This window comes from Phycomyces blakesleeanus, assembly GCF_001638985.1.
Source record: "Phycomyces blakesleeanus NRRL 1555(-) unplaced genomic scaffold PHYBLscaffold_41, whole genome shotgun sequence".
Lineage (NCBI taxonomy): Eukaryota > Fungi > Mucoromycota > Mucoromycetes > Mucorales > Phycomycetaceae > Phycomyces > Phycomyces blakesleeanus.
The window spans coordinates 288,559-303,398 of record NW_017265190.1 but is presented as its reverse complement, the minus strand read 5'-3'; the positions used below and the strand labels follow the sequence as shown (position 1 = coordinate 303,398).

General features: G+C 36.9%; 7 protein-coding genes across 7 annotated transcripts; 3 read left to right on the top strand and 4 right to left on the bottom strand.

The window, feature by feature from the left end:
• Positions 1–1,305: 1,305 nt before the first annotated feature.
• Positions 1,306–2,672, top strand: PHYBLDRAFT_80127 (hypothetical protein; the record flags this gene model as incomplete). Its single annotated transcript, XM_018443559.1, has 3 exons — positions 1,306–1,918; positions 1,972–2,047; positions 2,128–2,672. 3 exons carry the CDS (start codon positions 1,306–1,308, stop codon positions 2,501–2,503), a joined length of 1,065 nt encoding a protein of 354 aa, XP_018283896.1. The 3' UTR covers positions 2,504–2,672.
• Positions 2,673–2,854: 182 nt separating this feature from the next.
• Positions 2,855–3,817, top strand: PHYBLDRAFT_184056 (hypothetical protein). Its single transcript, XM_018438872.1, has 3 exons — positions 2,855–2,977; positions 3,221–3,409; positions 3,491–3,817. The coding sequence occupies exons 1-3, from the start codon at positions 2,869–2,871 to the stop codon at positions 3,550–3,552; spliced, it is 360 nt and encodes a 119-aa protein (XP_018283895.1). The 5' UTR covers positions 2,855–2,868; the 3' UTR covers positions 3,553–3,817.
• Positions 3,818–5,933: 2,116 nt separating this feature from the next.
• PHYBLDRAFT_153108 (hypothetical protein) lies at positions 5,934–7,286 on the top strand (the record flags this gene model as incomplete). Its single annotated transcript, XM_018433064.1, has 5 exons — positions 5,934–5,961; positions 6,018–6,137; positions 6,216–6,302; positions 6,382–6,869; positions 6,933–7,286. 5 exons carry the CDS (start codon positions 5,934–5,936, stop codon positions 7,284–7,286), a joined length of 1,077 nt encoding a protein of 358 aa, XP_018283894.1.
• A 1,312-nt stretch (positions 7,287–8,598) lies between these two features.
• PHYBLDRAFT_119756 (hypothetical protein) lies at positions 8,599–9,447 on the bottom strand (the record flags this gene model as incomplete). Its single annotated transcript, XM_018428704.1, has 2 exons — positions 8,599–9,095; positions 9,150–9,447. 2 exons carry the CDS (start codon positions 9,445–9,447, stop codon positions 8,599–8,601), a joined length of 795 nt encoding a protein of 264 aa, XP_018283893.1.
• A 72-nt stretch (positions 9,448–9,519) lies between these two features.
• Positions 9,520–11,156, bottom strand: PHYBLDRAFT_119761 (glycosyltransferase family 20 protein; the record flags this gene model as incomplete). Its single annotated transcript, XM_018428705.1, has 4 exons — positions 9,520–10,393; positions 10,456–10,704; positions 10,753–10,876; positions 10,976–11,156. The coding sequence occupies 4 exons, from the start codon at positions 11,154–11,156 to the stop codon at positions 9,520–9,522; spliced, it is 1,428 nt and encodes a 475-aa protein (XP_018283892.1).
• Positions 11,157–11,478: 322 nt separating this feature from the next.
• On the bottom strand, positions 11,479–11,824 carry PHYBLDRAFT_103911 (hypothetical protein; the record flags this gene model as incomplete). The annotated part of the gene is made up of 2 exons (XM_018427798.1): positions 11,479–11,593; positions 11,718–11,824. Coding segments are annotated over 2 exons (222 nt in total), but the record flags the coding sequence as incomplete, so codon positions are not given.
• Positions 11,825–12,955: 1,131 nt separating this feature from the next.
• On the bottom strand, positions 12,956–13,983 carry PHYBLDRAFT_160753 (hypothetical protein). Its single transcript, XM_018434243.1, has 6 exons — positions 13,907–13,983; positions 13,485–13,822; positions 13,367–13,437; positions 13,230–13,298; positions 13,105–13,163; positions 12,956–13,029 (listed from the first exon to the last, which is right to left on the bottom strand). The coding sequence occupies exons 2-6, from the start codon at positions 13,546–13,548 to the stop codon at positions 13,002–13,004; spliced, it is 291 nt and encodes a 96-aa protein (XP_018283890.1). The 5' UTR covers positions 13,549–13,822; positions 13,907–13,983; the 3' UTR covers positions 12,956–13,001.
• Between the last annotated feature and the right edge of the window lie 857 nt (positions 13,984–14,840).

Here is a 14,840-nt window from a genome sequence, read left to right as displayed (position 1 = left end):
TGGTCATTAGTGGATGTCAGAAGTGGAAAGCAAATTAAATAAGTACAACAGAAAAACGGTTGGTCCAAAAATTAGTATAATCTTTTGCATAAGAATAAACACACATTATCTGGTAGACCTCAAAGTCTATATTTACTGGTACGCTATATTGTCAATTATTTAGTGCAATATTCCAAGACAAAATAACATGGAAAATGCTTCCCATTAATTGATAATGTCTTGAAGAATTCTGTTTTACATTTATCGCTATGGCCACAAAGATCTAATTTTCTGCATCCTTTGTGTCGGATATTAAAAAGCTAAATCGCTTTTTTTATGGACCTGTATTTCTGGATATAAAACACTTGTTCAGAAAGATCAAATAGTAAAGTGACAAGACAATAGAAATACTCTGATATTATTGCTTTTGATGACCTGATTATTGAGCCTTTTATCTGCGTCAAAATTTAATTCTTCTATTTATAATCTTATAGATATTAAGGATCAAAGCTACATTTGTTATTAATTCACTAATCGCAGTCTAAAGCGTCAGTTGCCTTTTTTTTCAATAGATTTTGACGTATAAAAGAGCCTAGGTCATTTTATAGAAAAGAGCTAGAGCTGTTATTAAATGTAATAATCATTTGATAAAAGACGAAACACACACACACACTCTCTCTCTACATAGCAAAGGTACCATGCTGTCCTGTGGGTGTACAAAAATGGTATCACTATGTTAAATAGGCCCATTTTTAGATCAAACCCTTGCCTGCGCATTTACATAAATCTATTTTAAAGACGCCTCTGGAGTGTTTTTTTTTCTTTAAAATAATAAACAAATAACAATATCATAAAGGGAGTAATTTGTAAGGTTCATTTTAAAGCGTTTGCCGACCTAATTAAAAATAGCAAAAGTCGTCTTTCGATTGCTGATCATTTTTACAATCACAAAAATGTCTCACAGCCAAGCAAGACACACACACACACACATATATATATATATGTTACAGCGACATAATACATGTATACATATGTATACCAATTACGCTGATATTTATATTATGTATGTATCAAGCAGGTAAGCCCTCAATACCATAATACCAAGGGCACTACAAGGTATGGATTCAATACTATCAATACAGCTGATAAAAGATAAATTGATTGTAGTCTGTGATGCTTTTTATAGAGACAAAATGATTTTATAGTCTACACAATGCGGTGCACATGGCAACGTCACCCCAAGCGGGGATTAGAGATCAAATAAGCCCAAAATAGCTCTTTCACGAGGAAAGGACACCATCTTCTTTCATTCTCTTTTACTTTATCATGGCCGAACGAGACGTTGGACTAGCAAACTACATACTACAGTCGATTCACAAAGACCTCACATTCCTCAGAGACCAACATTATGTGTCTGCACAAACCTACGACTCTGTAGTTGCCCAGCTTCCACAGCATGTAGACGCTAAGCAATCTTCTCCTTCCTCTACTCCGGCTTTTGTCAAACCTCCTCTTCCTACCCGAAAGTCCACTACTACTCTTAACTCCCGCGAGCCAGTAGCTCCTTCCCGTGAGCAACTCTTCCCCAAGTTACCAGTACGTCGTTCAGGCGAAGATCGACAGCCATCCCCACAACCTCATCATAGTCCTCTCCCAACACCTGCACCTGCACCTGCACCACCAGTTGCTGCTGTTGCTGTTCTTCCCCCACCAACAACAACCTACACTCCACCAGCCTCAGCAGCTCTTCCCCATCAAGCACTTGGTAGGGCTGTCCAGAGCTTTGTGACTCCCCCAGTTGTAGAAACACCCCCGCCTGCTTATACAAGTGATCCTGGAGTTCTTGCTACTGCAGAAGCATTGTACGATTACAGCGGTGATGATCCTAGCACGGACCTGTCCTTCCGACAAGGCCAAACTATCCAAGTCACAGAATATGGTATGATGAGTACAGAGTTTAATATACGAAAGTTATATTTACTTTGTTTATAGTTAATGATGATTGGTGGCGAGGCACACTTAATGGAAAATCGGGTATCTTCCCTCAAAATCATGTCAAGAAAAGACCGTAAGTAAAACGTGCTAATAAAATAAATGTATATATATATCGTGCTGAGTTTGACTTCTTGTCCTGACATCCCACTCTAGTAATCCACCCGCTACGCTCGCAAAAGCCAAGCGAGCCGTTCCTCCACCCGCTGTAAAGGCAGCCACACTCCCACCATCGCAATCTACATCTAATGTTCCTTACAGCTATCCACCGCCACCAACAGCCATCTACCACAACCCACCACCAGCCACAAACATTTATCACAACCCACCGCCAGCCACAACTATGATCACTAGTGCATATCCTGTTCCTGGAACTGTGCAACAGCAGCAGCAGCAGCAGCAACCCCAAGCTCCTGAGGAAGAAAACAAGGTTTCCAATATGGCCAAGAAGTTTGGTGGCCATGTAGCTACTGCTGCTACTTGGGGATTTGGTGCCACTCTTGGATCAGAGGCCGCTCATGCAATCTTTTAAAGCAAACGCATTCATCAAACTACACAAACGCACACTCGCACTCACACACTTACACGCACACAGATCAACAGGCTATATTGCTTGGCTGTTTCTCATACACAAACTCACTCATATTTTTTTTCTATAAATTCACTACAATAAATTCACTTTTGTCTCCTTTGCACCTTTTACTTACATACATACATTTATATATATATATATATCTATCAAGCGGAGCAAGTGACTGTTAGCCCAACCAACTATGATTGGCCAATTGAGTCTAGGGTGTATTGTATTTTATTTTTTTAAAAAAATAATTGATTTCATTCGCTGTAATTTATGCTGGCGGGTGTGGGAGAAGTTTTGTTTGCTCTTTCTCTTGCATCATGTCGACTGCCATCCCTGTCAACATCCGCTCCAACAGCCTCAATGCTCCTTTGCATTCGGACTACTCTACAACTCCTCATGGAACAATCTACAGCTCCACTCCAGGAGGTAAGATACTTCCTTCACTCCTGAGAACACACATCACATATATTTGCGTGTATATACACGCACATACACATACACCCAAAAAGAAAGAGAAAGAGAAAGATAAAGAGAAAGATAAAAAGAGAAAGATAAAAAGAGAGAGAGAGAGAGAGAGAGCAAATTCTGGTTCTTTATTTTTTGGACGAGCGAAGATTGGGATTGGAGTGCTTGGTCTGGGTGGACTGACTGAAAGAGTCGACTGATTAGGTACTCGTGTGATCTATGATCGCACTACCCTCCTCGCTCTATCCAGCAGCCAGCTTGCCCAGACACCTCCCACCGGCATGGCCTACGTCGCAGGTGTGACTCGCTCCAGCCATGCCGAGATTCCCACTGCTCATGGTACTCGCAAGACCACCGAGCAGAAGAAGGTCGAGGAAGAGAAGAAGAAGACTTGTAAGATCAACAAACGCATATATATGTATATATGTGTATATATATATGATATACTTATATATGTATGCTATCAACTATTAGATAACCCATTTGCTGTCCTTAACAACGATGGTGACGATGATATGTTTGACATGGAAGAGTAAAAGCAAAGAAAAAAAAGAGCGAATTATTTCTTATTCTAAACAACTCAGATACTGTCTAGCGAAAATGAAATGAGAGAGAGAAAAGAAAAACGAAAGAGAAAGAGTGGAAAATATCAAGTTTGGACATCTAATATTGATCAAATGGAAATTACAAACAAAAATCTGAATTGGTGAAATGATTTGAATAACAATTATATATATATATATATATATATGTAGTTGAGTGTGTTAGAGAGAAGACTAAAGAAATTAAGAATCGATATATAAAAAATGGAGCCGCTAGACAGAAATCATCGATAATCAAATCGATATTGAACGCAACAAAATAGAAAGATGTGTAAAGATTGTTGTATTATGAAATTGGAGTTAGCTTGAGTTAAATTAGTTTGCTATCTAGATTCTATTTTCAGAATTGCTTTATAATAATGGTGATAATAATAAATGAATATGAGAAACACATCTTGGTTTACAATATTAAACTTGTATTTATCATGTAATTATGATATAGAGAAAAGAAAAAGCGCATTGAATCAATACTATTAAATTACCATGAAGAACAAAACAACAAGACAAATTAAATACAATTTTTTCGTTCATTGAAGATGAATGTAATTGAAAGAACCCAAAGACATTCACCATGTAAAATGAAGAGACATGAGACAAAGCCAGCATTCGACATTCTACTCATTTATATGTTCATTTAGTAAAATCACGGCTTTATATACTCAGTTTCAGAATATTTTGCTTTAGTTCAAATAGATAAATGTATAATACACTATAGTCAAGGTTAATTAGGATATGAAATAAAAATATAGAATAGTTCGCGTATTTTATTTGACTAGTTATTTGAGTGATACTGAAAAGGTGGGTAGCGGAAAGTTTTTAAGGAGAATTCAACTAGTCTCCTACCCAACTTTGTCCCACCCACATTTCCTGCGAAATTTATCAGGAAAAATTATCAAAGTTCCTAGCATTACCATGCTGGAAGATGTTATGTTCAAATACGTTTTTTTTAAAAACACACAAAAGATTTGCTTAGTAGTATGAGATTCTGAAATAAAGTTCACGTATTATAAGCATTAGCGATAAGAAATTGGCTTTACTTACCACATAAGAATATTTAAAATAGGAGTACTTATTGAATCAGAAATTAGCTACAACAAAGTTCTGATGTGAGTTCAATTGAATATGTAAGATTCCCTCGTTAACTAAATATATAATATTATGCATACATAAACCTATGTTATTAATGAGACTTACAAGCTATTACAAAAAGTGAACTCGGAAAATCCAGCCGAGTATTAGACAAACTGGCTTTAGGGACAGATTTTGAAAGTGAAATCAACATCAAGAGTGATCAAAATTACTCTACAAAGAAAACCAAATTCGCATCCAAAAAAAAAGATGATAAATAGTAATATTTTACCTAGAGATACATTTTTTGTACTAGGACTTTGTGTCAAGTCGACAATGTCAAATACAAGCAATCAAATAAAATAAAATATGAGAGGAGTTTTAGTTTGTGAGCTTCAAGATTACGCTATATTATAGCAGAGTTGAAATTTATACTGAAGAAACTAAATGTTGTTCGTAGATCTGATCTTTCATATTATCCGGATCATTAGATTCTGGAGATAAGCTATGTGAGGCCTATAAGTGAAGCACTGATAATTTAACTGATCATAAGCGCCATTCTCCGAATCAGAGATCTGTCATAAAATAGATAATAGATAATATAACTAAAGGTATTAGATCCCTGCAGAAGATTATATTTCTGGTACACTCAAATCGACTTGGTAAATACGCCAAGTATAGTAACACGTTTTTAATGTGGTCCTGAATGTAGAGCTTGCTAGATCAAAACATATGGATAGTTGTTTAATACGAATATTTTATATACATATACATGTGTATATTTATAACTAATTCATTGAGTTTTCTTTGAACAAAGTAGCTATTGACCCATTAAATAATAACAATAGTATAAATGGACCCATTATTCTTTGTAACAAACTGATGCGGAAATATCTGGAGTTTGAAGTGACATCTATTTCAAGATAAATGAACCAAAGATGGTCATTAGAAATTTTCTCTTCTTTTGGAGGCTATAAATCTAGCTTTGGTGTACCTTGATGGTTTTTTAGGGTGACTGTAGAATTTGAAATTTATAGTTTTGATTGGGCCAATAATTGAATGGGTGGTAACCCAAAGGGTTTGCTTTGCGAGGCACACTTTGAAAACAAGATCAAGGCACAGTATAAATACAGAAAAATTGACATAATTGCTTTAAATTATACACTTCCTCAGTTCCTCTACAATAATAATTTTTACTAATGATTTGCATGTCAAAACCCGTATATTACCTTTTCTCTTTTGCTGCAATGGCAAGCTTGGCATATGCACAAGATGGTAAAATTATAATACGGATGTTTACAACAGAAAAACAATTCTTATTTTCAATTAAGTTGCAGTTGACGCCAGTGCCGATGCTGATGCTGATGCTTGTGCTTCTGGCGAGCTTGAAAATTACAATCTTCCACTACGAATTGGGTCTATATTCATTATTCTGGGAACCAGTGCTCTTGGTGTGTAATTGAAAGGCGTGTTATATGTATATATTAAAACGTCGACTTATTTTTGCATTTTTATTTATTTACTAATAGGTGTTTTTGGTCCAATTGCTTTGCACCGAATCAACCCTAATAGCGAGAGTTCTGCTCGCGATTGGATTTTAACTATTGGAAAATTTTGTAAGTCTTACTGCTCAATATATTTAGCTACAGAATCTCATTTTCATATGTTTGTTTGATTTTAATAACATAATATTAGTCGGTACAGGAGTCATTCTAGCGACTGCATTTGTACATATGTTGCCCGATGCCTTTGAGAATTTTGGAAGCGATTGTCTGAGTAGTGGGTGGCTTTCGTATGGTGCTTTTGCCGGAATATTTTGTATGCTTGCATCATTTGGTCTCCAATTACTTGAGCTTTGTGCAATTTCGCATCTAAACACCATCAACAAAAGAAAGGTCTTGACTGCTCGAGAAAATTCTGCGGCGCATTTTGATGAGATTTCACCCAAGAACCTAGAGTCTGATGGTTCAATGATTAGTGGAACTCACGATGGGGTATTTCAAAACGGAGGTGGCCATGTACACTCTGCTGGTTTCTTGGAACAAGATGATTCATATAGCCATATTGGTACCTTTATTTTGGAACTTGGTATTATAATGCATTCAGTTATTATTGGTATCACTCTCGCAACAGCCGATCGTGATGAATTTGTCACCCTTTTGATTGCATTGGTATTCCATCAGGTAATTTATAATCTTAATAATAATTAGAATGAGAAAATTGTCCTCTTACTCAATTTTCAATAGTTCTTTGAGGGACTTGCTTTGGGTACTCGAATTAATGAATTGAAATACAAGAGCCTTGCAAAGCCTATCATTATGGGATGTCTCTACATATTAATGACCCCAATTGGTATTTCTATTGGTGTTGGAATTCATGCCTCGTTCAATCCAAACTCGTACTCCAATGTCCTTTCTCAGGCTATATTAGACTTACTCTCAGCAGGAATCTTGCTATACAATGCTTATGTATCATTGATGAGTCTCGAGATTAGCCACAATACCAAATTTCATGAGCAGAGTTTGGCTCGTAAGACAGCGTGTTTCTTGTCTATGTATGCCGGAGCCGGTCTTATGTCCCTTATCGGTGAATGGGCTTAAAGAAAAAGAAATTCCCTGTCGAATGCAATTATCTTTGTGCATTTATTCCTATCCTTAGTATTATTATTATTATTCCTGTTATTCATATTTCCTATTATTTCTTATTATTTTTATTTTTATTATTTACTTGTATGAATTCTTTTGTTTTTGATTATTTTCTTTTATCATCATCGCTGTAGGGTGCTTTTTCAGATATTACCTATTTTGCAATCTAGTTTCTTATATTATGAATCATTATTTATTTATTTATTTTACCCAACACATATGAATGTCTATTACATGTAATACTCTTAGCCTATGCCACTGTTTATTCTATTGTAATAACAGAGAAGAATATATCCAAATTCGTTTTTTTATATAAATAAACAATCCGTATTTATTATTATTCAAAGTCTATGCTCTTTATTCTATAAATTGAATATCTATTAACACTGGTAAAAAAGAAAGTGAATTCAGTAGATTTTTTTTGCAAGTTTTTTTTTTCAAATTTTTCAAGATTGTTTTCAAGTTGAATTTTGATTAAGTACTATGTTTTCTATTTTACAATCTCCCTCAATTACTTTGGGGAGGAATTTATTAAGGGGAACTCACTAGTATCATGAACTTTTTGTTTTTATATTTCTGAACAAACCACCAAGAATACCAACCCTTATTGGGCGATAATGTGAATATCAACATAAAAATTAAAGTCTTTAAGACTTTGTAATTTTTTAGTGCAACTCTAATTAGATAAACAAATATCGTTTTAAAGGGGGAAGGGAGGGTTTGATTTTCAACAAAAGGCACCTCTACACACAACCCTGAGCAAATTAAGAAAATACCCCTAGACACGTATTTCTCTCTCGTAGTGTTGGTTCAATTACATATATAAATTTCTATATACCTCGCCAATAAATAAATAAATACAAGTTGTTTTGAATAAAGTTTATGTATTTACTGTATTTGTAAGTATATACTTTTGAATTTTCATAGTAAAGGTTAAACGATTTCGACAATGGAATATTGTTGTAGAATGTACTTCAATATTCCCTATACCTCTCTTATTATCTTTTCTTGGTGCAAGTAAAAATGAACTTTTTCTTAATAACTTCTAATTTGACCTTCACTGACATATTTACTTTTACATCAAAGTCCAAAAATAATGATAATATAAAGCTACTAATGGAAGCTACTCATAAAAATAATTCTTTAAACCGCACATGTGAATGATATATTATATATGTTGTATGTATTTAATTGCTTGGGATTCATATTTTTTGATGTATTTAGTTTTCGCTGCTTTTTTTGTCGAGTTTTTGTGATTTTCATTTCTTTACAATTTTCCAAGATCCTCAACCAGCTTGTTCACCTTGTCGACAGTTGGGATATAATACTGCGCCTCAGTTTGCTTCTTACCGACAGTACTGGTGATGGCATGGGGGATTTCATTCAAAAGAGAGAATACGACTTCATCTGTCTTTCCATCTCCAATACAAAGAATGAAGTCCAGGCTAGGCAATTGAAGGTCCTTGAGAATGCTGCGGACGGCGGTAGACTTGTCAATAGAGGAGGGGCGGAGCTCGAGAGTCTTGTTACCGAGAACAATAGAAAGGGCCATATGACTGAGCAACTTTTCAAGATTTACCTGGAGCTCAGTTGCCTGCCAACTTCCGAACTCAGGGTCAGCATTGCGGTAGTGCCATGTTAAGTTGATTTCCTTTTCTTCGATGAAAGATCCGGGGGTACGCTCAGTGTAATGTTGAAACAGTGGTCGGATTGTTTCTTTCCAGCTAGGGTCTACCTGCTCAACCAGACAGTACCATTTGTTGTCTTCTTCTTTAATGAGCTTTCCATCATTATTTTCAGTAGGGTTAATTTCATCACGAATATTTGCTGGATGTTTGTAGAAGCAGCCGTGCTCAGCAGAGAGACCAACACCAGTGGAAGCAAACCACTCGTCAAGATGATGACGCCCACGTCCGGAGAGAATGTAAACATATGTGTCTGGCTGGGAAGCAAGTGTCTTGAGATGATCGAGAACAGTTTGGGAGGGCTTAGCAAACTCGGGTAGCTTATGGGTTGTGGTGAGTGTGCCATCATAGTCAAGGAGAACAAGCTTCTTTTTTGTTGACTTTGCGGCCTGGGAGAGGACATCTGTGTAATCTAACTCAGGAATAGACATGCGCTGACCAAATTCCTCACAAACACGCTATGTATTTAAAGTGTAAGTACCCGAGCAATAAAACGGAATGACCTATACTACACTTACGCGTAACTCGTTGACAAAGCTGAGACCCCAGTAAGCAGCTGTGTACTTTGTCACGTAGCGATATAGCTTTTGATGATTGGCCTTGCGGATATCTTCAGGCATTGTGACTGCCTCATGAATAGCATTAGCAAGTTCCTCTGTGTTCCATGGGTTGACGATGATGGATCCATTAAGGGACTGTGCGGCACCTGCAAATTCGGAAAGGATGAGGACACCATGGTTGTTTTGTTGGGCTGAGATGTATTCATAGGAAACCAGATTCATTCCATCACGAGTAGAAGATACAAGGCAGACATCTGCGGCAGCGTACAAGGCAACAAGTTCATCAAAGGGAATTGATCTGTGCATAAAATGAATTGGTACAAATTCAACCGTGCCATATTGACCGTTTATACGGCCAACCAGTTCGTTGATTGTGCTTCTGAGCTGCTGATACTCCTCCACATCTTCACGTGATGGAACAGCTAGTTGGACCAACACGACTTTGCCAACCCACTCGGGGTGTTGGCTCAAGAAAACTTCCATTGCATGCATTTTCTGGGGTACACCCTTAATATAATCGAGACGATCCACACCGACAATAACCTTGCAGTCACCAAAGCGGCTCTTGAGCTGAGCAATTCGAGCAACGATTTTTGGGTCCTTCAGACCATCGGTATATTTCTCAGGGTCAATACCAATAGGGAAGGTACCCACTTGGATGTACCTGCCCTCAAACTCTACTCCGTTTGGCATGGTTGAAAGTCCGAGGATGCGAGTACATGACGACAGGAAATGGCGGGCATAGTCATACGTGTGGAACCCAAGAAGGTCGCACTCCAATACTCCCAACAGAATTTCTTTTCTCACTGGGAGAATTCTGGATCAAAGATTCAGTAAGGATTTGGGATTTGGGATTTGGGATTGCTAATTGTTATTTACCTATATATTTCACTGCTAGGGAAAGGTGTATGCAGGAACCATCCAATCTTAATATCCTTGGTAGTCTTCTTTCGCAGCATAGCAGGTAAAAGCATCAGATGGTAATCTTGAATCCAAACGAGGTCTCCATCTTCCAAGATCTTATCGATGGCATCGGCAAACAGCTGATTGACGCGCTGGTATCCTTCCCACCACTCCTCATTGAACGAAATCTCTCCAGGATGATAATGAAACAGGGGCCACAGGATACTGATAGATTTGCTCAATATTTACCAAAACTTAATTTGAATAGCTTACCTGTTGGAAAACCCGTTGTAATGCAGATCTGCCAGTTCATTGCTTACAAATACTGGCATTGTTGAAGTCTCTTCTAATAATCGCTTCTCAAGGCCCTTGCGCTCGTCTGTAGGCACATCCAGACCTATTTGTTTTTGTTTTTACAGGTAGAAAAAAAAACAACAGTAACAAGGATTAGCTCTATGAATTCAATATATCATATATAAAGAGAAGAGAATCCTACCTGGCCAGCCAATCCATGTAAAGTGCATTTCTTTCTTCAGGCCGCTCAAGGCAGCCACAAGACCACCGGAGGACATCTTAAAGTCATAGTCTCCTGTTGCGGGATCCTTCTTGACAGTAATAGGCAAGCGGTTAGAGACGACGAGCAAGCGCTGCTTTTTGGTATCTTTGGAATCTGACATTGTTAAGAGATGAGTGTGGAAGAAAAACAAAAAAGTGAAAGTTGCCAGTAGGCCCTTTTTGCAATCTACGCTTACAGGACAGTCACCTGATTGACATGCAAATGACATCGGTCTACTTTGCATGGCAAGCGGCGATTAAACGATATTCAACACACCCCTTTCATCCCGTCCTGGTTGACGATGGAATTACGTTTTTTTTAATTTATTTCACCAACTCCACTCCACCTTACTCCACTTTAAAGGGGGAGGTTTATTGTAAAAATGGCAGATCAATTTTAATATTCTAATTTTTTTTATTTTTAATATCCAGTTATTGGTCCAATAACGTTACCAAATTGAACTTCTTTTTTTGATAGTAGTTTTCCAGGACACTCATACCACAAACACTCTTGAACACTGTAACAAATACAACCAAGGTAGGGTTTTTGAGGTCAATCCTAAATAAGCACAAAAAAACGCAATCAATTATATTGTATTCAACTATATCCATATCATATCATATCAAATCAAATCAAATCAAATCAAATCAAATTAAATCAGGTCAAATATAAAAATACATACTTTAGTTGGGGAGGAAGCATGGGTGCGATTAACTGAATAACATCTTCCTTTTTGAGCGATATATTGTTCCGGATTTCGGTTACAATGGCAACAGAAGTGTTGGGATCCAATCCATCCGCAAAGTGAGCCTTTACCACACGCTCAAAGCACTTGCTCATTCGCTCTGTAGTGGCTACACAGATGAAGTCTAATGGAATCCATCGCTACAAACAGCTTAATTCAAAACCATTGAAACATTATTTACCCAAAGAAAAACTTACTGCACAATGCCGCAAACTGGTCTGTGCCTGTTTTTGTTCTTCCTTAGGTAAGTGGGTCAGATGATCTTTTCAACGACCAACAAAAAAAAAAGGGAAAGGGTTACTTAGCAACAAATTGGTCGGTATCCAAGCAATAATAATAATAGTAATAATAAATAAGGTTCTAATCTCACCGATCAGTTTGGTTAGGAACACAGTGGGCTTTACATTGATACGGAATCGATAAAATACTAATCCACCACATGCAGCGTCAACAGCCTGGAACCGTTTTTCCTTGTGTTGTTTCTCTACTGCCGCACGCCGTTCATCTTCTGACTCTCCGCTATCTTCAATATCCAGGTTTCCATCAAACCGCTCCCAGGTCAACGCGTGATCCGGGAACAATTCATAGACGTATTTGTCTAGACAGGTTTGAACTTGTCCCTATCTCGATTCATCAGTATACATATATGTATTTTTATATATACTTTTTTTTAGAGACAGAATATTCTCAGGTCTCGTCCACGCCTTACAAGTGCACGTGTCTCAGCATTCACACCACAAGAGACCATTAGTCCGCTTGCAGAATCAGATCGTTTGATGAGACTTGAATGCTTGGTCAGCCATCGCTGCTTGAATCGTCCACGTAGAATTGGAATCGTATTTGAGGCTTTCTTTTCCTTTTCCTTTTTGTTTCTCTTCTTAGGTACTTGTTCGTTATTATTACACTCATTTTCAGTAGAATCTTGCGAGACATCTCGATTACGCTTTAGCGTATTTTCCTCCACGATCTCATTGGGCTTAGGTACATTAAGATTAGGATCCATACTGCAAATTTAAGCTTGTAAAAATCAACAAGTATTTTATTTTATTTTATTCTCAAAATTTTGGCAACCAGCCCAACATCCCAACCTCTTTACTATTGCTATCTTGTCGCCGTCACGGCTGATATATATACATTTTTTTAAAAAAAAGAAAAGAGTCGTGCAAATCCTTATTCTGATCCTTTCGACAAAAGCGAGGATAGTTTTATTTATTTATTTATTTACAAATGAAAGATATCACGTTTAAGCCTAATAAATGTAATTAGTCGACCAAGTTTTTTAATACGATAAAAATTCATAATATATATATATATATATACTTACTCTGGAGTTACATAAAAGAATACCAAAAGGAACTTGACCACATCATCATTGATAGGGAACTATATAAGTTTAAGTATTCATTAATTAAAAAATATGATAATAGACATTTGATTATTATAAATTACATCGATTAATGGAGGAATCACTTGTGGCATTGCATAGTCGAGGTATTGCTTGAATACATGATACAGAATCTTGTTTCCAGAAGAAAACACATTGTTATTATGTTTTGTTTAATAAGGCACAAGATTTATTTTCTTACTTCAGAGTCTGTGGGCATAGGACCCTTGTCAAAGTAACGGAATGCAGCCATGCGCTTGCTGTTTGCGAGGTCTAAATCAAAATTATAAGTGTTTTGATTGACAAGCCGAATCATTTACCTATTACGCGGTCAATAACGTGTTTTCTTCCTTCATCTGTTTGAAATCCTGGGAGGTTAATCATAGACTGAACTAGTCCCAAAGGAAGGGATTCATGATCCTAAAGACAAGGCATTAGTTAAATGCCAAACTCACCCCATTATTATATGTTATATATATATATCTGTATGTATGTGTATGTTTAAATATTTAGTTACCGAGGCTACAGAGGGGTGTAGCATTAAAATTGCCATCAATTGAGGAGTGCATTTAGATAAATCAGTATTAATTTCGGCAAGGTGTGCATTAACTTTCTTTATAGAATTATTCAATGGAACTATGATCTTTGTGCTCAGCCACTATATAATTTTCCGTACACAGAGTAAGAATATGTATGTATGTGTATGAATGTTATTCTTTTAAAAACCCCATTCCTAACTTACAGTAAAAAGTCTCTCATAGTAGCGTCTAGCATAATGATCATTGAATCGATTCCAGTTGTTTTGAAAGTCCTCGTACTACCAATATGTGCAAGTTAGTACTTGTCAATATGAATTATACTACAAAATCATACCTGTGCCTCACGGAAACGCTCGATTACATTTGGTGTAGGGTTAAACTGCCACAAAGCTCTGTCCTGACGAACAACGGGCTTTGGAGGGGGAGGTAAACAAGGTACATAATCAATAATTTTTTTAGGGTTGGGTGACCATGGAACTTTGCACAGTTCTTCAGTTTCTTTGAGGAACTCAGAGATAGAGTTGTTTAAGACTAGACGCTTTGGTTCTGTTTTCTCCTGACTATATGGTGTAGGGAATGATGATTGGCTGGTTTTGGTATTTTCTGCAGGAGTAGTAGAAGACAAGCTCATGGAATCACCTACGGAAACAGGTACCGGAATTAAGCCTACCACTGCCTTTTTTTTCCCTCTTTTCATTTGATATCCAGATTCTCCATATTTAAAGGCGAATTTATCTGTATATGCCTACCTGAAAATACTGGGATAATAATCGGTTTCTTTTGTGGTTGAGCTGCTTTGAACTCATCACGTCGAACTTTCATAGAAGGTCTGAAGAAGCTTGCGATATTGTAGCAGAATCGAGCGAACACTTGAACCAAAGGTTCGTTGCCAATGTTTTGTCCAGTGGTGAAGAAAATAAATTTTGAAATAACGGAATGCATGAAGTGAATGATAGAATTAGTCAAGGGCCCAGCACCTGTCACAAGAGATTAACATGTCAATGAAGGACGTTATAAGCTTATATTTTTGTCGTTTGTTTGTCTGTTTGTTTGTTTTTTAAAGCAGATATATTTGATAATAAATGTTTCTTTTTTTTGCTTTCTTCTTTTCTATCATACCCGACTTGTTGTCACTTT